Below are 24,363 nucleotides of genomic sequence, written 5' to 3'. Positions count from 1 at the left end.
ACCAGGGGTTCTTTTCGTTCTTTTTTTTTTTTTAAGAAAATAGGGAACAAAAACAAACCAGGTCTAATGAACCAGGACTATACATGATATGGTAAATATGGTTAAACCAGATTATAGCCCAAGGACTAATTTCCATCTGCTGTCCCTAGGCAGGTTGATGTAATCATAAAACAAAAATCACAGTAAAAACAATTACACCCCGACAGACAATACACATAATACAAATAGACAGACACAAAGAGCTGGTCAGTCACAAGATCACAGACAGGTCAAGCAAAGGATGTTGGATTATTTGATCAAAATTGCACGCTGCCTTGTTTAGTTAAGATGCCAGTGTATAGATATTGCACACAGCCCATAGCTAAAATTACTATAAAGTGCTTTTCTACAGGTCTACCTGACTCCAACCAGGAAGTACGAGCACATGCGTCCTGGTCTCAGGTCTCTGCACTGTCTCCTGTGGCTCAGAGTCTTTAAAGCAGCTCTGCTTTTGTACAAGTGTCTTCACACCCGAGCACCAAAGTCCATCTGTGACATGTTAGTGCCACATGAACCATCTCACACTCTGAGGAGCTCAGGGACCGACCTCCTGTTGGTGCCCAGAGACACGACTAAAGTTTCATGATTCATGCAGCTAAAACCTGGAACAGTCTGAACATGTGAGACAGACTCTACTCTGACTCTGTTTAAACCCAGACTCAAAACTGTTCTGTTCAACTGTGTATGACTGAAAGGTTTTCATTTCCGCACTCTTCTCTCTCGTTAAATGTCTCTCTCTTTTAATTTTATGATGATTATTTATGTATAGTTTTTTTTGTGATTTTAATTAATTTCTTATTCTGTAAAACACTTTGAATTACTTTGTGTATGAATAGTGCTGTACAAATAAGTTTGCCTTGCCTCTTCTGTAAGGGTGTGGGATTAAATAAATTCTAGTTCTTCCCACTCCTTTTTGGACACGTAAACTTAAACCTCTGCGGCCTTTGCATATCTATCTATCTATCTATCTATCTATCTATCTATCTATCTATCTGTCTATCTGTCTGTCTGTCTGTCTGTCTGTCTGTCTGTCTGTCTGTCTGTCTGTCTGTCTGTCTGTCTGTCTGTCTGTCTGTCTGTCTGTCTGTCTGTCTGTCTGTCTGTCTGTCTGTCTGTCTGTCTGTCTATCATTTTGAATGTGACAGCTCTTGTGATGTTATGATTTGTGACATGGCTTCTGTTTCATAGTTTGCATGTGTTAAAAAAAAAAAATAAAAAATAATAATAATATAACAATTTCATGGTAAAGTACAGTGTAATCGACCGGGAAATCTGGCCCTTACCCCTCCATCTGGGAGTCTGGCGTCTTTGCATTTTAGAATCTTAAAAAACGCAGTCGTGGTGGTGACATGGCGGCGTCTTACCTGTCGAGGGCGATGCAGCAGAGGTGCAGGATGGAGGCGGTGGTGAGGAGCACGTCCAGAGAGGTCCTGACCAAACAGAAGGTCTCTCCGTAGATCCAGTGCTCGTGGACCAGCTCTATGGCCCCGAACGGCATCACCAGGACGGACACGAGCAGGTCTGCGAACGCCAGCGACACGATGAAGTAGTTGGTCTTGATTTTCCTACGGCGGAAAGAAAGAACACAGTCACGTTATAGGTTTATAGATTTTGGCAAAAACACTCACACTCATTACACCATTTTTGGCCAATTTTAAATAAAAAATGTTACTTTTTGGTTGTAAATACATCACACTAAGAAATGCCATAACTGTTACCAAACACAACCCCTCTAATGTACACAGAAACTATTATCTGACAAATGCAAACAGAAGAAAACACCTTTATTTTGTGAAATCATGTTTAAGTTTCAACATCTTTTCCACCTTTGAAAACTAATTCTTGACTGGTGTAAAACTAGAATTTACAATAGTTAGAATCCCATCAAATTAAGTCAAAATTAGAGAATCATAAAAATCTGTCACACACACTTTAAAACAACTTTGTACCACAGTCAGTAAGAATTCCAATGTCCTACTGTTGTGTTTTCCATGTAAACCTCAATTCAGTTTTAACGCACAGCTCCTCGTTGTTCAATGCTTTTACATATCACTGCTCTGCTGCCATTGCCCTGACATCGCCATAGCAACAGGTAAACATCCTCAACTTTAATACTTACATAAAAATCTGTCATACACAATTTAAGAGTGCACTCACACTAGGACTTTAGAATCGTGCCCAAGCACAGATCGCCCCAAAAGAGCGGAACGTTTGTCCAGCGTGAGGACAATCGAACCGTGTCCAGGATGAGACTTTGGCCCAGTTGGAGGAGGTGAGCTAAAGCGTGACACTGTTGCTCATGTACAAGCACAAGCACAACTTTACTATACGATCCCTGTCAGGTGAGCTGATGTACACAAAACCTGCACTCACCTTCAACAAGGACAGACAGAAGTTTAGCTGCCTCTCATCTCCCACTGTCATCACAGCTTCGTGATGTTTTTATATCCATAAACTCACGGAGGAGCAAGGATCATAAAAGGACGCACATCAGCCTCACTATTTAATAGATATTTCTGCTGCTGGACTTATTTTCTCCACTAAAAGTGTTAGCACATGTAAAGAAACAGTGGTGTGTGATGACACCATCGGGCTGTGGCTCGGTTCAGTTGTGCAGGTTTAAGTGTGGAACATTAAACCCACAGCAGTCATGCTTGAGAACAGCATGATTCTAAAGTCCTCGTGTGAGTACGCCCTAAAACAACTGGAATTCAGCACTGAATCTGGCAACCCAAGCAAGAAATAATGGTTTGAATACATGAATCTTGAATGTGGGAACACAGAAGTTTAAGAAATTTAGAATCCAAACCTTATAGAGCTCCTTCAAAACTAAATTATGGAGTTTGTGGAACAGCTCTGGATTATTATGGATAATGACCATGTTGTGTGTCATTAGCCTGACATTTTGCCCCTTTGTTTTGGTCTAGTCCTGGTTCAGACCTTGATTGGTTCTGGTCACAATCTTCATTTTGTTGATGAGTTTGAAGCAGACGTCCAAATTAAAAATACAACTAAAATCAATGTCTCTTTCAGTGAGTTTAAATACAACTGGAGACACGGCTCACAGGAAACAAACAGGAACTTTTGTGGCACTGACAAAATAATTTTGTGTTTTTCATGAACTTTGTGCTTTTTGTTTTTCACTTTGACGATTTCGAATTTATTTGTGAACAAAAGAGAGGAGACAGGATTGGCCCCACTGACAGTACACACAATCCTGCTCCACTCACAAACACAAAGTTTATAACTATGATTATTATCAAGTAGTAGTAGTCGAAGCAGTAATAATAGTAGTAGCAGCAGTAGTAGTAGCAGTAATAGTTCTAGTAGTAGTAGTAGTAATAGTAGTAGTAGCAGTAGCAGTAATAGTACTAGTAGTAGTGTTAGTAGTAGTAGTAGTAGTAGTAGTAGTAGCAGTAGTTGTGGTAGTAGCAATAGAAGCTGTAATAGAGATAAGAGTAGAGGTAGCAGTAATAATAGCAGTAGCAGTAACAGTGATAGTAGTAGCAGTAATAGTAGTAGTAGTAACAGTAGTAGCAGTATTAGCAGTAGTAGTAGGAGTAATAGTAGTAGTAGTAGCAGTAATAGTAGTAGTAGTAGTAGTAGTAGTAGTAGTAGTAGTAGTAGTAGTAGTAGTAGGTAGGAGGGAGTAGCAGTAGTAGGAGTAGTAGTAATAGTAGTAGTAGTAGTAGTAGTAGCAGCAGCAGCAGCAGCAGTAGTAGTAGTAGTAGCATTAGTAGGAGTAGTAGTAATAGTAGTAGTAGTAGTAGTAGCAGTAAAAGTAGTAGTAGCAGTAATAGTAGAAGTAGTAGGAGGAGTAATAGTAGTAGCAGTAACAGTGATAGTAATAATAGCAGTAGTAGTGACAGTAGTAGCAGTAATAGTAGTAGTAGTAGTAGTATCAGTAGTAATAGTATCAGTAGTAGTAGTATCAATAGTAGTAGTTTCAGCAGTAGTAGTAATAGTAGTAGTAGTAGTAATAGTAGTCAGACCCACTGACCCACAGGTTGGTGGTGTGATTCCACAGATGAATACTGTTGCTGTGTCCTTGGGCAAGACACTTAACCCACCACCCCCAGTGTGTGTGTACACTGATGTGTGAAAGGGTGAGTGGTTCTTTGCTGTAAAGATCGTTGAAGGTGCCTTGAAGGTGGAAAAGCTATGTACCAGTACTTAAGTAATACTCAAGTAGATTGTGTCATGTGATACTTTTACTTGAGTATTTCTTTGCTCCAGTATTATAGTATAATACATTAAACGGCTCTACCAAAAGTTGATTCAATTTTATAGCTCAAAAACACCTAGAAAAACAGCATTCTGACTGTGAGTGGGGTCGCCTCTCCACAGATCTGATCTGTAACTTGGTCTGGTCTGGTCAAGTCTCCATGAAGATAGAAAGGTTTAATGCCATACTGTGAAACATTCCAGACAAAACAAACAAAAACAAGTAACTCCAAGGAGAAAAAAGTTTGACGGACTCTCAGTGTTGGAAAGGTCCCTTTTAAAATGTAATCCCCTACAGATTACAGATTACACATCCCAGAATGTAGTTTGTAACGTAATCAATTAAATTACTTAAAGTGAGTAATGTAATCTGAATACTTTGGATTACTTGATTTGCTGTAGAGAAGCAAAGACGAGGAAATCTTCACATAAGAAGTTTTGTCTGCTACAAGAAAATAAAAAGCCCAGACTTTACTGAACCAAATTAAAAATATTATTGATAGAAGAAGAGGAGACACAGTCCGCACAGCAGGATTTAGTCCTGTTAAATCCTGTTTTAGACCTGGTTTAGTCCTGGTTTAGTCCAGGTTTAGACCTCATTTAGACCTGTGTTAATCCTGGTTTAGATCTGCTTTAGACCTTGTTTAGACCTTGTTTAGACCTGGTTTAGACCTGGTTTAGTCCTGGTTTAGACCTGGTTTAATCCTGGTTTAGCCCAAAATGTAAAAACAGGAAAATACCACCATGTAATCCATTTATTTCAACAAAGTAACTGTAATCCAATTACCACTCACTGAAACAGTAACTGTAACTGAATACAGTTACTCATAATTTGTACTCTGATTACATAACTCTGGTACATGTAATCTGTTACTGCCCAACACTGCGGACTCTCCACCGGTACAGTTACACCATGCACCTCTAAGATTTTCGGGATTTGTTTTTTGATTTTGTTTTACTTTTACATTCGTTTTTTTTGCTCCAATATCTGTACTTTAACTTAAGTAACACAACTGAGTACTTCTTCCACCACTGATAATTAGAATGCTCGGAATGCATAAGGTAAAAGAGGAGTAACTCTGGCCAAAATCAAAATGAATGACTTCTGTTTTTCACATTTTAAGAATCAGGTCGAGCGTCTTTACACTACACCACTTAGCTTTAGATTTGTCTGGAGCTTTTTCTTGTATCTTGTTGCTATAAAAACACATGGCTGTAGAGCTGGACCAGCACGGCCTCAGAATGATTAAAGCTGTCACGGAGGAGGTTGTTTTGGGAGGAGAGCCAGACTGAGCAGAAGGTGGAGAACAGTGAGAGGCAGCTCCAGACTCCATTCTCCCTCACATATTAAACCATTTTTCACCACGCCGACAGACAACACGGCAAAGACAGGGGGCATTCGTCATCTGCAGCTGAGACCGAAAATCATGAAACGTCAACAAAAACACCGAGGTTTACGAGGGACAACTTTATGAACCGCCGCGAGTCGCTTTCTCAGATTTACCCCGCGAAATATCACAGCGCAAACACGTGTCACCGAGGCTTCGCTATAGACGGTGACGGATACTGACCCCGGCAGACGGGAATGTCCAACAGAACAGCGTCAGAAATCAATCAGGATGAAACCAGGACTGGACCAGGACTGAACCAGGACTGGACCAGGGACTAAACCAGGACTGGACCAGGGCTGAACCAGGACTGGACCAGGGACTAAACCAGGACTGGACCAGGGACTAAACCAGGCTGAACCAGGACTAAACCAGGACTGAACCAGGGACTAAACCAGGACTGGACCAGGGACTAAACCAGGACTGAACCAGGGACTAAACCAGGACTGAACCAGGGACTAAACCAGGACTGAACCAGGGACTAAACCAGGACTGAACCAGGGACTAAACCAGGACTGACCAGGGCTGAAACCAGGGTTGATCCAGGGACTAAACTAGGGACTAAAAAAGGGCTGAACGAGGGAATAAACCAGGGACTAAACCAGGACTAAACCAGGACTGAACCAGGGACTAAACCAGGACTGAACCAGGGACTAAACCAGGACTGAACCAGGACTAAACCAGGACTGAACCAGGGACTAAACCAGGACTGAACCAGGGACTAAACTAGGGCTGAACCAGGACTAAACCAGGGACTAAACCAGGGACTAAACCAGGACTGAACCAGGGACTAAACCAGGCTGAACCAGGGACTAAACCAGGGACTGAACCAGGGACTAAACCAGGACTGAACCAGGGACTAAACCAGGACTGAACCAGGGACTAAACCAGGACTGAACCAGGGACTAAACCAGGACTGAACCAGGGACTAAACCAGGACTAAACCAGGACTGAACCAGGACTGAACCAGGGACTAAACCAGGACTGAACCAGGGACTAAACAGGGCTGAACCAGGGACTAAACCAGGGACAAAACTAAGGCTGAACCAGGGACTAAACCAGACTGAACCAGGGACTAAACCAGGACTGAATCAGGGACTAAACCAGGACTGAACCAGGGACTAAACCAGGGCTGAATCAGGGACTAAACCAGGGACTAAACCAGGGCTAAACCAGGGACTGAACCAGGGATAAACCAAGGCTGAACCAGGGACTAAACCAGGACTGAATCAGGGACTAAATCAGGACTGAACCAGGGACTAAACCAGGACTGAACCAGGGACTAAACCAGGGACAAAACTAAGGCTGAACCAGGGACTAAACCAGGACTGAACCAGGGACTAAACCAGGACTGAATCAGGGACTAAACCAGGACTGAACCAGGGACTAAACCAGGGCTGAATCAGGGACTAAACCAGGGACTAAACCAGGACTGAACCAGGGATAAACCAAGGCTGAACCAGGGACTAAACCAGGACTGAACCAGGGACTAAACCAGGACTGAACCAGGGACTAAACCAGGGCTGAAACCAGGGACAAAACTAAGGCTGAACCAGGACTAAACCAGGCTGAACCAGAGGTGAAACAAGGACTAAACTAGGGAATAAACCAGGACTGAACCAGGTCTGTAGCAGGGAATAAGCCAAGGCTGATCCAGGACTAAACAGGCCTGAGCCAGGGCTGAAGCAGGGCTGAAACCAGGAAGGAACCAGGGACTAAACTAGGGACTAAACCAAGGCTGAACCAGGACTGATCCAGGGCTGAAACTGGACTAAATCTATACTAAACCAGGACTAAACCAGGACTACACCAGGACTAAATGAGAATTGTAATAGGTCTGATAGATACTGGCCACTGCAGACTGGAAACTGTTAAAAAGAACTGTGTCAAATCAGGATGAAACTAGGACTAAACTAGGACTGAACCAGGACCACTGCAGACTGGGAATGTCCAAGAAGAGCTGCATTTGATCAGGACTAAAAAATTAATCAGGACTAAAAAACAGGACTAAATCAGAGCAAAACTGAAGCGAAGTGCAAGAACAGCGCATTTTTCACAAACAAAACAGTCTGCCTTTCTTATCAGGCTGAAGTCTGTCTGCGTCGTTTGTTTTGGTTCACTCGGGCGCTTTACCTTTGGTTCCGCCCAAACCACAACGCTGCTCTGTGATTGGTCTGGACCTCGGGTGGCCCTGACCCAATCACAACGGCGGGAGTCCGACCAGATGAGTTCACATGAGTCTGTGAACTCACAAATATCACAGGAATCCATCTCGCTGTGGTTAGACTAAAACAAGACTAAATAAGGACTAACCCGAGACTAAAACAGGACTAAACCAGGTCCTCTCAAAGTAAAATCTTGTGTAATGAATACATTTTGTCATATAGTAGAACATCACTTTTGGGCAAGTTACTTCAAAAGTGTAATGCATTATTACTCTCGTTTCAAAGTAATTTGTTACATTACATGACTACTGCAGTACTTTAAGATACTCTCACCAAAATAACTGTGCGAAGACGCCAAACTTTTGCGCCGTATATGGACTGAACCAGGACTAAACCAGGATTAAGCAAGGTCTAAACCAGGACTAAATCAGAACTGAACCAACACTAAACCAGGACTAAACCAGGACTAAACCAGAACTGAACCAGAGCTGAACCAGGACTGAACCAGGACTAAACCAGGACTAAATCAGAACTGAACCAGAAATGAAGCAGGACTAAATCAGGTTAAAACCAGGAGTAAACCAAAGATTGAACCAGGAGAACTGAATCAGGACTAAACCAGGATTAAACCAGGACTAAACCAGAATTGAACCAGAGCTGAACCAGGACTAAGCCAGGACTAAATCAGAACTGAACCAGGACTAAGTCAGGTCAAAACCAAGAGTAAACCAAAGATTGAACCAGGAGAACTGAATCAGGACTAAACCAGGATTAAACCAGAATTGAACCAGAGCTGAACCAGGAATAAGCCAGGACTAAATCAGAACTGAACCAGGACTAAGTCAGGTCAAAACCAAGAGTAAACCAAAGATTGAACCATGAGAATTGAACCAGGATTAAACCAGGTCTAAACCAGGACTAAACCAAAGCTGAACCAGAACTTAGCCAGGACTAAACTAGAACTAAACTAGAGCTGAACCAGGACTAAACCAGGTCTAAGCCAGGACTAAACCAGAACGAAATCAGGACTACACCAGGACTAATCTTGGACTAGGACTTGGAATCTAGGACCGCCCCTGAGAGAACCCCGAGCCCGTGGAGCAGGGCGTCCTCACGATCGGGCGTCGGCTGCTCTTCGCCCGGTGGAGCGCAGAGTTCTGCACCTCCGGGCCTGTCCCGACACTCGGAACCGTAACAGTGGCGTTTCACCGCTGCTGATATCTAATTTGTATGAAGAAAAACGAAAAACCCACCTCTTCAATCCAGGTTACTGACATTACTGACATTTGTACCGAGTTAAATATGACCATTTTCTCCCTGTAATACAGCACCAAGCAAACCAAGAACACCATAAAGAGACCGGCAGAGACCACCCACATGAAAAGTTACACAGTGCAGCTTTTATTTGAGCAGTGATGGTAATGTTCAGGCTGATGGGTGGCTCTGTAATGTCTAGACAATTTGAATCCTTTGCGTTTTGCCTTGGAGCGAACACAACACAAATATAGTTAGTGCTGCAATATTAATGAGTCTTATTATTATGGGCTGTTTGAGCTGGAGAGCAGAGCTGTGATGAATCAATGCGCTGTAATACATCTTATAGACTGTTGTTTTGGGTTCGGCTCCTAGACCAGAGGAGGCTGTGGAAATAAGACTTCAGGAAAACGTATCCCACCAATAAGACAAAAATAAATTATTACAAAGGAGCAGAAGAAAGTATTTAACCACAAGCTCACATTAGGGCGCTGGGGTCAGAGGAGAGACTAAGTTCAGACTGCAGGGCTCAACCCTCAATTCGGATTTTTTTTGTGAAATCCGATGTTTTTGCGAGGTCGTTCACATTTCCAATTAAATGCGACTTGTATGTGACTCCAGTGTGAACATTAAACGGCCCAAAAGTGTCCCGCATGTGACACTGGAGACACGACGACGTCAACCGCAGCGAGCGTGCTCTGTGTTTACGGAAGTTGTCCAAACATGGACGCAGCATTGAGCACCTGGAGATTTTAAAGTTCCTCTCGTACCGGAGCCAGAACATGAACCACTCACTTGTTTTAAGGAGAAGATTGAGAAGGAGAAGGACGAGGTTTTTGGTCGTGGTGTTTCGTGGGGCAGCGGCAGCGACGTCCGTTGAAAGGAACATGTGGATGTGGAGACGTAGCCAAGAGTGGTGAGTGGAGATGTGCTTTGCTTCAGTGACACGAAGTTCATTAACAATTTTTATATGGCGAGAAGAACGTTTGTGTACATTTGTGGTTTGTTGATAACGTGTAGGTCGGATGAATGTGCTTTGGCCGTTTGTTACGACCCCCACAAGGTGAGTCCCAACATATTTAAAAGGACACAGGAGTCAAAATATAGCTCTTTAATTTATTTTATTTTATATATTTTTTTTACGTTTTTAAAAAAAATTAAAAAACCCTCCCGTGCCCCCCCCAAAAAATGAAAAGTAATAAACAGAAAGGTGGACCTGGTGAGTCGACGAGCACCTGGAGCCACAACATGAACAACTTACTTGTTTTAAGGAGGAGATTGAGAAGGAGAAGGACGAGGTTTTTGGTCGTGGTGTTTTGTGGGACAGCGGCAGCGACGTCCGTTGAAAAGAACATGTGGATGTGGAGACGGAGCCAAGAGTGGTGAGTGGTGATGTGCTTCACTTCAGTGACACAGGAGTTCATTAACAATTTTCGCCTACTTCAGCGCAGAATAGTGACGTTTGTGGCTTGTTGATAACGTGTAGGTGGATGAATGCACTTTGGCCGTTCACACTGAAGTATCCATTAAATTACTTAAAGTGAGTAACTTAATCTGAATATTTTGGATTACTTGATTTGCTGTAGAGAAGCAAAGACTAGGAAATCGTAACATAAGATGTTTTGTCTGCTAAAAGACAATAAAAAGTCCAGTGTTTACTTTACCAAATTAAAAATAGTATTGATAGAAGACAAGGAGACACGGTTCGCACAGCATTGTTTAGTCCTGTTAAATCCTGTTTTAGACCTGGTTTGGACCTGGTTTAGACCTGGTTTAGTCCTGGTTTTAGTCCTGGTTTAGTCCTGGTTTTGTCCTAGTTTAGACCTGGTTTTAGATGTGGTTTAGTGTCCGGCAATGAGTGGAATTACCAAAAACAACAACAAAAAAAGGGATATAGCCCAAAATGTGAAAACAGGAAAATACCTCTGTGTAATCCATTTATTTCAACCAAGTATCTGTAATCCAATTACCACTCACTTAAATAGAAGCTGTAAGTGAATACAGTTACTCATAATTTGTACTCTGATTACGTAACTCTGGTACATGTAATCTGTTACTCCCCAACACTGGGTATGTCAGTAATATTTACAGATAGATACAATCAGACCAAATAACTGTCTTTCAGATCTCTCCCCCTTGAAATGTACCAACCAATGTACAATAACCTTGTATTGTTTTCAGTCCACATGTTCATCCTGAGCCCACAATCCTGAGTGGGTCATGTGTGATCAGGAGCTGTCTGGTCCCAGTTCAGCATGTGACCCACCCATTCACTTTGTATTTATGTTTTGTCATACTTGTATAAATACTGGGAGCTTAGAGGCTCTGGGAGACTGGAGGAAGAGAGGAGACACTGCTACATTGCAAGTCAGATCTGTGGAGAGTCACCCCTATTGACAGAAGGATTTGATGTATTTTTGAGCAATAGAACACCCGTATGTGCTCGATGGTTATATTTAAAGTCATACCATGGAACATTCCAAACAAAGCAATAACATCTCCATGGAGACAAGCTGGTAGCGGACCCTCCACCAGAAAAGTTGCGCAGTGCACCGTGAAGACAATGAAAATATGAAACAAACTGTCCAAATCACTGCTGTATTTTCTGGTCCCTCTTGGTCCTGACCACTTCCCCCTTCATCTCTCTCTTTGTGAAATAAAAAGTCTGTGTGTATCTTTCTCTCCAGCCGCGATAAAGAAGACAAACGTTACTATAAAAGATACCGTTTATTTTTACACCGCTATTTTTCCTCCAACTGAATCCTCCACGGACAAAGATAAAAAACCGTAAATATATAAGTAAACTTTAAAATGACAAAAACATGCCAGAGGTGAAATGAATAAAGTCGTAAACAGCTGGATATGAGTGCATAGGCTGTTTGTCATTTTAACACTACAAACTCAATGTAGATATTAAAGCTGCAGTGTGTAACTTTTCTGGTAGAGGGTCCATCAAATGCTTTTCTCCATGGACATGACATTATTGATTCTGGCCCTCTCACATACATACATACTCCTCTCACATACATACATACATACATACATACATACATACATACATACCTCTCACATACATACATACATACATACATACATACATACATACATACATACTCACATACATACATACATACTCCTCTTACATACATACATACATACATACATCTCTTACATACATACATACATACATACATACTCCTCTCACATACATACATACTCCTCTCACATACATACATACATACATACATACATACATACATACATACTCCTACATACATACATACATACATACTCCTCTCACATACATACATACTCCTCTCACATACATATATACATACATACATACATACATACATACATACATACATACTCCTCTCACATACATACATGCATACATACATACATACTCCTCTTACATACATACATACATACATGCATACATACATACATACATACTCCTCTTACATACATACATGCATACATACATACTCCTCTTACATACACACATACATACATGCATACATAGATACATACATACATACTCCTCTTACATCCATACATCCATACATACATACTCCTTTTACATACATACATACTCCTCTCACATACATACATACATACATACTCCTTTTACATACATACATACATACATACATACATACATACTCCTCTTACATACATACATACATACATACATACTCCTCTCACATACATACATACATACATACATACATACATACATTCCTATCACATACATACATTTTTTGCACTCACATACATTCTCCTCGCAAATGCATGCATTCTTCTCTCACATATAAACATTCTCCTTGAACATACATACATTCTTCTCTTCATACATGTATTTTCACACTCACATACATTCCCCTCTCACATACATACATTCTCCGCACATACATACATTCTCCTCGCACATGCATACATTATCCACTCACATACATACATTTTTTGCACTCACATATATACATTCTCCTTTCACATACAAACATTCTCCTCACACATGCACACATTCTCACCTCACATATGTGCACTTTTACTTTTGTTATCCTCTCACAAACACACACACCCACACACACACATTACTTATTATTTTCCTTTACATTCATATTTTTCATCTGTAAAGAGAATATATGCACGTGAAAGAAGAATGTATATATGTAAAGAATAGATGTATGTGTGAGAAAGTACAGCTCAAGATCATTCTAAAGCTACTCTACTTCTGAAAACCTTAAGGCAGATGCTTGGGCAGCTTTGTTTGTGTAGAAGACAAAACTACAGCTGTAAGTGTTCATTTCCATATAAAAACTGGAAGCAATGGCTAACAAGATAATAAGGGAATTATGCAAAAGTACCAGCTGTTATAGTGTTACTATGGTGATGACTGCATTTGTGAAGATATAAAACCAAAGATGTTTGTGATTTAAACACAATGTATGGTACAGAGCAGGGACTGTAGTGAGAATATGGTACAGAGGAAGATGAGTGAGAATATGGTACAGAGGAGGAAGAGTGACCTTTAAAAAAAAAGTGTCAGAAAATCAGTGGTGTTATTTTATGTGTATAATTAGTCCCTATATAAAATGCTAGAACACTGCGATCGGCCAATTGAAGTGATGACCTTAATTAACTGATTATGAAATTAACGCCATTAACATGGCAACCAGACCTACAGTATGTAATCACTTCCCTCCCTTCAGACCAGACTATCTGGCAGTAACCATTTATACGTTGCAGTGACATCATTCTGGAGAGTTCTACATGTCTACGTGGTCTCGAAAGGTGGGATGTGTAGGAGTTGCCATAGCGACACAATGCACACATCAGCAAACACTGACTGAAAAGTTTTAACTCACATACAAAATTGATTTAAACAGCACATTTAAGCAGTTTAGGAGTTTGATTTTCAACAAAAAGCTCAGCTGTTGTCTAGATTTACGGTTAGATTAAAGTAAGTATCTGATCAGATAAGCAAAGACTGTCGCCAAAACTATGATATTTAGTCACTCAAAACTATGATATTTAGTCACTCAAAACTATGATATTTAGTCACTCAAAACTATGATCTGTAGTTACTTAAAACCATGATATGTAGTTACTCAAAACTATGATATTTAGTCACTCAAAACTATGATGTTTATTCATTCAAAACTATGATATTTAGTCACTCAAAACCTATGATATTTAGTCACTCAAAACTATGATATTTAGTCACTCAAAACTATGATGTTTATTCACTCAAAACTATGATATTTAGTCACTCAAAACTATGATGTTTATTCACTCAAAACTATGATATTTAGTCACTCAAAACTATGATATGTAGTTACTTAAAACCATGATATGTAGTTACTCAAAACTATGATATGTACTCACTCAAAACTATGATATTTAGTCACTCAAAACTATGATATTTAGTCACTCAAAACTATGATATGTAGTTACTCAAAACTGTTAAATGATAGAGTCAAAATCCTGGACGTTTGGGGAAATTGCTGGGAATTTTTGGGTCCCACAAGGTAGACATTTCCGGGAAAAAGAGGCCGTCTGGTCAACCTATCTTACCTCAAAGTGTGACCCTGGTATATGCACTTAAAAAGTCATAGGTGTCCCCATTGTCTCCATGCAAACAGCGTCTCTTTAGTCTGCATGATGAGAGCGTGTGAGACCTTCACTCAGCCCCTCTCTGCTTTAAGGGAAAACTCTCTGTCGTTTCTATAAATAGGACCTGTTCCGTACGTCTGTCACTGCGCACACACAACCTGAGTACACATGTGGGCACCGTTTTTCAATTTGAAATATTCACGTTTAAAGACAAAACTACTAAAAATCTGTGATCCAAACACACACATTATGATTTTACACTTTGTTCGTTTCAAACCAAAATGTTGATCTAAAATGACTTAAAGGTCCTATATAAACAAAACTGACTCTTGAGTGCTTTTAGACATGTTAGAATGTTGTTACCTCCTCAAAAACGGACCTGGAGTTGTGTTTTCTTTCATTCACACATGTTTGAGTAACGCTGAATTATTAGTTTGTCTACATTTCCAAATCACTCAGCCCCTCTCTGCTTTACAGGAAAACTCTCATTATAGTTTCTATAAATAGGCTGGTTTTAAAGCCAAGTCTGTTCCATAGGTCTGTCACTGTACACACAACCTGAGTACACATGTAGGCACCGTTCAATCACTACAGGCTCAACTCCACTGTGAACTTGTGTTAGCATTTTCTGTACAGCACCAGTCTGCGTCCAAGCTTTAATCCAGGTTTAGTTATATTTTCCGATCTCTGTTAATGTAGTTTCCTCAACATAAACAGACCTGGAGTTGTGTTTTGTAACATTCACACATTTAACATTTAACACACAAATCCTGTATATTTAGGCTGAGTTCTTCTCTCAAACTGAAAACACTCTGTTCCACCTCGTGATGTCATGTGATAAAACAGGAAGTGCTCCACTGTGTTTTTAAACTCCACACACCTTCACTGAGTTCATTTGGATGATTTCAGTCCTGGAATTGCCAAATCTCGACTGAACTAAAACTAAAAGAACATTTTGAGCTTTAAAGATGTAGACAGACTAATAATAAAGTGCTAATCAAACATGTGAATTAAATTTAAAAAAACAACACAAGGTAATAACATTCTAATATGTCTTAAAGCTCACAAAAGTTACTTTCATGTAATACAGCGACTTTAAAGAGGGTGTATTTTATTCTGTGGGGAATTAACTGCTAACATATATTTAGATCACCATGTTACCTTTTATTGTTTTCGCTCTCTGTGCTAACTCATTCTCAATTTGACAGCACAATCAGTGTGAATCCTGCTTTGTAGTGCATTTTTGTATATTTCTGTAGAACTGTCATGTGTAAATATGGATGATTTAGGCTTGTGGACTGATGGTGTGTTCAATTATCCATCCAACTCGGAGGCCCAAGGACGTTGCCTGGCGACATGCACTGACATGACCCTTTTCCTAGAAATGCAGAACTCGGTAGAACTCAGACGAGACCCAGCAAGGATTCAGAGATAGAATTCAAGCTGGGTGCACCCAGTGTCACTTTTAAATATGAACTGTTTTCATTGTGTTTGGAGCTTTGGTGGTTTAAATGACAATTTGTGTCACTCATATTACTGCAGTACCTTACTGCATTTGTACCACTGCCTGTGGGTATGGTGGTTGGTGTCATGGTAGTCGGTGTTGTGGTGGTTGGTGTCGTGGTGACAGTGTTGTGGTGGTCGTTGTTGTGGTGGTCGGTGTCGTGGTAGTCGGTGTGGTGGTCGGTGTCGTGGTGACAGTGTTGTGGTGGTCTTTGTTGTGGTAGTCGGTGTCGTGGTGGTCGGTGTCGTGCTGGTCGGTGTTGTGGTGTTCGGTGTCATAGTAGTCGGTGTCGTGGTGGTCGGTGTCATGTTGGTCAGTGTTGTGGAAGTTGGTGCTGCGATGATGTGGTGGTCATTGTGGTAGTCAGTGTCGTGGTGGTCGGTGTCGTGGTGGTCGGTGTCATAGTAGTCGGTGTCGTGGTGGTCGGTGTTGTAGTAGTCAGTGTCGTGGTGGTCGGTGTCGTGGTGGTCGGTGTTGTGGTGGTCAGCGTTGCAGTAGTCGGTGTCGTGGTGACGGTGTTGTGGTAGTCAGTGTTGTGATGGTTGTTGTTGTGGTAGTTGGTGTTGTGGTGGTCGATGTTGTAGTAGTCAGTGTCGTGGTACTCAGTGTTGTGATGGTCAGTGTTGTGGAAGTTGGTGCTGCGGTGATGTGGTGGTCGTTGTTGTGGTGGTTGTTGTTGTGGTAGTTGGTGTTGTGGTGGTCGGTGTTATAGTAGTCAGTGTTTTGGTGGCCGGTGTTGTGGTGGTCGGTGTTGCAGTAGTCGGTGTTGTAGTAGTCGGTGTTGTGTAGTAGTGGTGACAGTGTTGTGGTGGTTGGTGTGGTGGTAGTTGATGTTGTGGTAGTCGGTGTTGTGGTGACAGTGTTGTGGTGGTTGGTGTGGTGGTAGTTGATGTTGTGGTAGTTGGTGTTGTGGTAGTCGGTGTTGTGGTTGTTGGTGTTGTGGTTGTTGTTGTTGTGGTTGTTGTTGTTGTGGTAGTTGGTGTTGTGGTAGTTGTTGTTGTGGTTGTTGTTGTTGTGGTAGTTGGTGTTGTGGTAGTTGTTGTTGTGGTGTTGTTTGTGTTTGAGTGTTGTGGTGTTGTGTAGTTGTTGTTGTGGTTGTTGGTGTTGTGGTTGTTGGTGTGTGTTGGTGTTGTTGGTGTTGTTGGTTGTTGTTGTTGTGGTTGTTGTTGTTGTGTAGTTGGTGTTGTGGTTTGTTGTGGTTGTTGTTGGTGTTGTGTTGTTGTGGTAGTGGTGTTGTGGTAGTTGTTGTTGTGGTTGTTGTTGTTGTGGTAGTTGGTGTTGTGGTAGTTGTTGTTGTGGTAGTTGGTGTTGAGGTAGTTGGTGTTGTGGTAGTTGTTGTTGTGGTTGTTGGTGTTGTGGTTGTTGGTGTTGTGGTAGTTGGTGTTGTGGTTGTTGTTGTTGTGGTTGTTGTTGTTGTGGTAGTTGGTGTTGTGGTAGTTGGTGTTGTGGTTGTTGTGTTGTTGGTTGTTGGTGTTGTGGTAGTTGGTGTTGTGGTAGTTGTTGTTGTGGTAGTTGGTGTTGTTGTGGTAGTTGGTGTTGTGGTGGTCGGTCTTGTGTTGAGACCATACTGAACACAGACTTGTTTTAAAAGGGTGTTGTTAAACGTCCCTAGAGTCGCTAAAAGAAGATAAACAACAACAATAACAGCTTTCTGGTTGGCGTCAACGTTTTTCTTCGAGTCAGACACGTGAAACCGGAGTGGGGCGGCTAGTGCATTAGCTATGTCCATTCATATATACGATTTGTCCGCTAAACATAATAAAACCCTTCTATCATATCCGAGATTCGAATGGGAGATGTTTAGATAATCAAAGGCACCATGAGCACTGCAGAGAATATTACAACTAACTGTAATGGTTCGAATAGGGGAGATTGCTAAATTACTCAAACATGCATGGATGTTTTTCACGTGGGTGTAATGCTATAACCAGTGTTGGGGAGTAACAGATTACATGTACTGCAGTTACGTAATCAGAGTACAAATTATGAGTAACTGTATTCAGTTACAGTTACTGTTTCAGTGAGTGGTAATTGGATTACAGTTACTTTGTTGAAATAAATGGATTACACGGCGGTATTTTCCTGTTTTCACAATTTGTGCTATATTCCCTTTTTTTTTTTTTTTTTGGTTATTCCACTCATTGCCGGACACTAAATCAAGTCCAAACCAGGTCTAAACCAGGTCTAAACCAGGTCTAAAACCAGGTCTAAACCAGGTCTAAAACCAGGTCCAAACCAGGTCTAAACTAGGACTAAACCAGGATTAAAACCAGGTCTAAACCAGGTCTAAACCAGGTCTAAATCAGGACTAAAACCAGGTCTAAACCAGGTCTAAACCAGGTCTAAAACCAGGTCTAAACCAGGTCTAAACCAGGTCTAAACCAGGTCTAAAACCAGGTCCAAACCAGGTCTAAACTAGGACTAAACCAGGATTAAAACCAGGTCTAAACCAGGTCTAAATCAGGACTAAAACCAGGTCTAAACCAGGACTAAAACCAGGTCTAAATCAAGTCTAAACCAGGTCTAAACCAGGACTAAAACCAGGTCTAAACCAGGTCTAAACAAGGACTAAACCAAGTCTAAACTATGTCTCAAACAGGATTTAACAGGACTAAACCAGGTCTAAACTATGTCTCAAACAGGATTTAACAGGACTAAACCATGCTGTGTGGACCGTATCTCCTTGTCTTGTATCAATAATATGTTTAATTTGGTTCAGTAAAGTCTGGGCTTTTTATTTTCTTTTAGCAGACAAAACATCTTATGTGAAGATTTCCTCGTCTTTGCTTCTCTACAACAAATCAAGTAATCCAAAATTTTCAGATTATGTTACTCACTTAGTAAGTGATTTAATGGATTCTGTTACAAACTACATTTTGGTGTATGTAATCTGTAATCTGTAGGGGAATACATTTTAAAAGTAACCTTCCCAACACTGTATATAACATGGTAGGAAGCTAAAAATATAATTATGCATAACAGGATCTCTTGAAGAGTGGTAGTAAACATAGACCTATAGAAGTCCCATACCTCCTAATGCCACAGTGGAACATTATCAGGCACCGCACTCACAGCGGCTGGGGTCTGTGTTTGTGGAGGTGACGTGGTGACGAGGTCTATAGGTTTTCCACTGCAGCTGCTCTGAACGTGACCCAGAGCAGAGCCGTGAGTTTAAGACTTATGTTTTTGTAAAGAGCAGAGGAGTGGCCTGTGCCAAGAACACACCACTCAACCTGTGTGGTACAGACAGGCTCCTACACGCTGCTAAAATCAAAATGGACGCACATAAAGCTGCACTGTGTAACTTTTCGGTTGGGGATCCGTCATTGTCATTGCTTGACATTAAACAGCTCTACTTTACTTTACATATATTCAAATACAGGTGGTTTTATAGCTTAAAAATACCTAGAAAAACAAACATTCTGACTGTGAGCGGGGTCGCCTCTCCACAGATCTGACCTGTAACTTGGTCTGGTTTGGTCTCCATGATGAAAGAAAGGTTTAATGACATACTGTGAAATATTCCAGACAAAGCAATAGCAATAGAAAAGTTACACAATACTCCTTTAAGTACAAGAATTTCCTAAACAAATCATAAATTCTGCTCATTTCTAACCCTGTATAAACATGTTCTAAAATGTGTTTCTTCTATTAGTTTCATCTAATCCAATCACAATATTTGTCCAAAAAAAATCAGAATGAGATCTTTTTTTCAAACTCGCTCGGCCATATATTTCTACTTCTACTTTATCTTGGTACTTTTCACCATGTTACACTTGTTTCCCGTTCGTCTTTACTCACCCAGAGTTGTATTTGGAGTGATTCCTGCATGTTTGTGTAATCTTTAATCATTTATTTTCAAGATACAGTTTTGTCGATCTATCCCAGGTACACGCCCACAGCTCTGTACTTACTTCATTCTCTGATTTTATTTAGTTAAAAATGTTTGTACAAATGGAAATAGAAATGGATGCGGCTATCCATCAGAGGTGCCGACTCTTTGTTGTGATGATGTTTACGGTGAGACTTCGGCTTCCGTTGATCATCGCAGTTTGAAAATTGTGATCTGAAGGTCCTGTGTGATGTAAAATGAACTTTTGTGAGCTTTAAGTCATGTCAGAATTTGTTATCTCCTCAAAAACAGACCTGGAGTTTTGTTTCATTCACACATTTTTGAGTAACCATTTATTACTAGTCTGTCTACATCTCAGAATGCTTCTGTTGGCAATTCTAGATCTGAAATAATCCAAATTATTCTATGAAGGTGTAAGGAGTTTAAAAACACAGCAGAGCACTTCCTGTATTACCACATGACATCACAAAGTAGAACAGAGTGTTTTCGTTTTGAGAGAAAAATACATTTTTTGAGCAGAGGATTACAACTGAAGTGGTCCAACTGTAGTCTTGGTCCAGTTCTAATCCTAGTGTAGTTGAGTTGTAGTCCTGGTCCAGTTGTAGTCCTGGTCCAGTTGTAGTCCTGGTCCAGTTTTAGTCCTGACATGGATCAGAAAATAGCACAACATAGGCTTTTTCAAAATGTTCAGATTCTAACTTTATGATCCACATGTGTCATAAATTATAAATATATTTCAGAAACAAACACAAAATGGCTTCTTTAAAGGTACACTACGCAACTTTTCTGATGAACAGCACCCGCTTCTCTTCACTTTCTACTATATTTTCATCACCATGGATCATAATGTAAAAATTGCGCCTGCGGTTATGAGTCAAATCTTCAGTAATTCTCCGTTTTCCTTCTTAACCTGAGCCGTTTCTGTGTCTGTTGTTGTGCCTCGAAGCTGCGAACCAAACTTCAACTTTGCATTAAAAATCTAATGACACTTTTATCTATAATTTACGATCTGTGGAGGATGGAAACCGGAGTTCACCGTAATGAATCGTTCCCGTTGTGTTGTTTTAGTTTTGCTTTTGGCTCTTGGACTGCAGATGCGACGGGGAGATGGTTTTATAATGTGCTGTAATATAGAGATGTAGACAGTATGGAGAAAACATATGGAGCACAGACACGCGTTAAAAACACTTCAATCATCTTTATGTGCTCACAGTCGTCCTGATCTCACACACACTCCACGACGAGACCAGGACTGGACCAGGCCTAGACCAGGACTGGACCAGGACTGGACCAGGACTGGACCAGGACTGGACCAGGACTGGACCAGGACTGGACCAGGACTGGACCAGGGCTTAACTGGAGCTAGGCCGGGACTAGACCAGAGCTAGGCCAGGGTTAGACTTAGACCAGGACTAGACCAGGACTAGACCAGGACTAGACTAGGGCTAGACCAGGGCTAGACCCGAGCTAGACCAGAACTAGACCAGGACTAGACCAAGACTAGACCAGGACTAGACCAGGACTAGACCAGGACTAGACCAAGACTAGACCAAGACTAGACCAGGGCTAGACCAGGGCTAGACCAGGGCAAGACCAGGGCTAGACCAGGACTAGACCAGGACTGGACCCGGACAAGACCAGGGTTAGACCAGGGCTATGCCAGGGCTAGACAAGGACTAGACTAGGGCTAGACCTGGACTAGACCCGGACTAGACCTGGACTAAACCAGGGCTATGTCACGGCTATGCCAGGGCTAGATCTGGAGTAGAGCTTGACCAGGGCTAGACCAGGTCTACGCCAGGGCTTAATTGGGGCTAGACCGGGACTAGGCCAGGACTAGACCATTGCTTAACCAGGGCTATGTCAGGGTTTAACAGCGGCTAGATTTGGACTAGATTAAGACTAGAGCAGGATTAGACCAGGGCTAGACCAGGGCTATGCAAGGGCTTAACTGGAGCTAGACCGGGACTAGACCAGGGCTAGACCAGGGCTTCACGGAGACTAGACTGGGACTAAACTAGGGCTAGACCAGGGCTATGCCAGGGTTTAACTGGAGCTAGACCTGGACTAGACCAGAACTAGACCAGAATAATTTAGAACTAGATCAGACCTAGACCTGGAATAAACCAACACTAAGCCAGGACTAGACCATAATTACACCAGTACTAGAACAGGACTACAAACGGATGATCCGGCTCCACCAGTCCTGGCTTCGGACTTTCATCCACGTCTCTTTGGATTTGTGAGCGGGATGTGGGAGTGGGCTGAGGTAGAGCAGCCTCACACTCAGTTTGTCTTCTTCCTCCTTCTCCGACACTCTTCCCTTCTCCTCCTCAGCTCACAGATGTAAAGCGTGATGAGAGAATTCTCCAGCTGCTGTGCAATTATCATCAGAACCACTGCGATAAAAGTTTGGATCATGTTTGTGTCCGTGGCGTAACGACAAACCGAGATGACAGAAAAGCCAGCAGCAGCTGAAGTGTGTGTTTTCTTCTGGTCAATTTAAATATGTTTGTGTCTCTGTCCAATCAGAACCCTTCCCCACACTAAGACGCTGAGTGGAATTAAATAAAGACAATTTAACATGTTTTCCATGTAAACCTCAATTCAGAATTATTATTTTCTACATTTCTATATTTTAATTCAGAAATATTTAATTCAGAACAATTAATGGCCAGTTATGGTTTGGGTCAAGACCAAAGACGAACCAAAACAAACCAATTAGACCCCGTTTACACTCAAACGGATCCGTGTATCACCGACGTGTGTGGACGCCATATCGGAAACGATCTGCGTCCACACATGTCATTTCTGTATCCGCAATCAAAGCGTTCCTTGTCCACACAGAAGCGCAAAACCACCTGAAGCGCTCGTCACGTGATAGGCTGGTGTCACGTCTTCACGACATCCCGACGTCACGTGAGCAGTAAAAACAAGTAAGTCTGAAGTTGCAGCAGCTGATATTGAGCCGAGGGAGAAGGGCAAAAACAGTCTTTTCGTGGACCGATGACGAGGTTCAGTTGTTACTTAGCGTAAAACTGGATTTTAAGACGAGCACGGCGGCTCAGAGTGACGACTGACCACAATCCTTCCGTATCCACACAGCTTTGAGCATTTTTGTTTACATTTTACAGAAACAAAACTTAAATCTGCATGACAAAAAACAGCTTACTCCTTTTGCGCTGATGCGGTTCAACTTCTGTCGTACTAAACAACATGACTCAGTGGAATATGAGTGATCTTTCTGTGTTCTGAGAAAGGGATGTTCTGCTGATGGTGAGTCTGTTCTGTATTTCTGTTGCATTGGAGATGGTTTTCCGAGATTATACGGTCTATGCGTACGATCATACACATAGAATGTTTATATGAATGGACATATTTTCTAGCCTCTTAGCGTTTTGGCGCTGAATTAGCTACTTCACGGCGCATAGAACTACATCAGCCTATCACAGTGCCGGATCAGATCTGTACTCGAATGAATTCGTGGGAGCTGGCGGCACCACATCGTTCCGTGTCTGGAGCCGTTTTCGATCGGATTACAGCGAACGAACACTGCACCCACAACGAAAACGACTCGAATACGCACTAGTGTGGACGGGGCCTTAGTGTCATATTTGTTTTTATAAAAAGAGTAGAAGAACAACTGTTTCATACTTTTTCGTAGGGAATCAGTCTGAGCTTTTTTTTTTTTGGACGGAATTTAACCGAAGTCAGATTTTTTTTGTCGTTTTTTTTTTTTTGCTGTTGTGACGCTTTCGCCGTTTCTCTTTTCGAGAGAGGGAAACGGTAAATCCAGCGAGTACAGCTCCACTCCGACGGCTGCTCTGTCGCTCTGAGCAGTTACCTCCTTTATGGATAAAACAAGCTGTCTCGTCGCCATGGGAACAGGAGCACCACCACTACGCCACTGAAAGTTCACTGTATCGCCGTAAAAGATCAAAAATACAGTACAGAAAGGCGCAATGTGTAACTTTTCACATGCTTGTTACTGCAACGTTTCGCAGTATGGTTTCAAACGTGTCAAGTTACAGGTCAGGTCTGTGGAAAGGCGATCCCGGTCACAGTAAGAATGTCTGTTTTTGAAGATTAAAACAGTAGTGATGGAGAGAGAGAGAGGTGGAGAAAAGAAGGATAAGTGAAGTAAGGGGAATAGACGGGCGGATGAGAGGAGGGAAGGAGGAGAAGAAAGAGAGAGAGAGAGAGAAGGGGCAGTGGTGGAACGAGTGGGAAAGAAGAAGAGAGACAGACGGAGAGGGAGGGAGAGCGAGGAGAGGGGGAGAGAGAAAGAAAGGAGAAGAGAGAGAAAGAGAGGAGAGA

General features: G+C 41.7%; 1 protein-coding gene across 1 annotated transcript in view; it reads right to left on the bottom strand.

The window, feature by feature from the left end:
* htr4 (5-hydroxytryptamine receptor 4) overlaps positions 1–24,363 on the bottom strand; it is a 262,431-nt gene that overhangs the window by 163,439 nt on the left and 74,629 nt on the right. The window contains exon 3 of the mRNA XM_055158857.1: positions 1,404–1,604. Within this exon, the coding sequence (XP_055014832.1) occupies positions 1,404–1,604 (201 nt within the window). The remainder of the gene's footprint in view (positions 1–1,403; positions 1,605–24,363) is intronic.

This window comes from Boleophthalmus pectinirostris, unplaced genomic scaffold, assembly GCF_026225935.1.
Source record: "Boleophthalmus pectinirostris isolate CB_2022bp ecotype Guang Dong unplaced genomic scaffold, ASM2622593v1 HiC_scaffold_23, whole genome shotgun sequence".
Lineage (NCBI taxonomy): Eukaryota > Metazoa > Chordata > Actinopteri > Gobiiformes > Gobiidae > Boleophthalmus > Boleophthalmus pectinirostris.
This window is presented reverse-complemented; position numbering and strand designations above follow the sequence as displayed.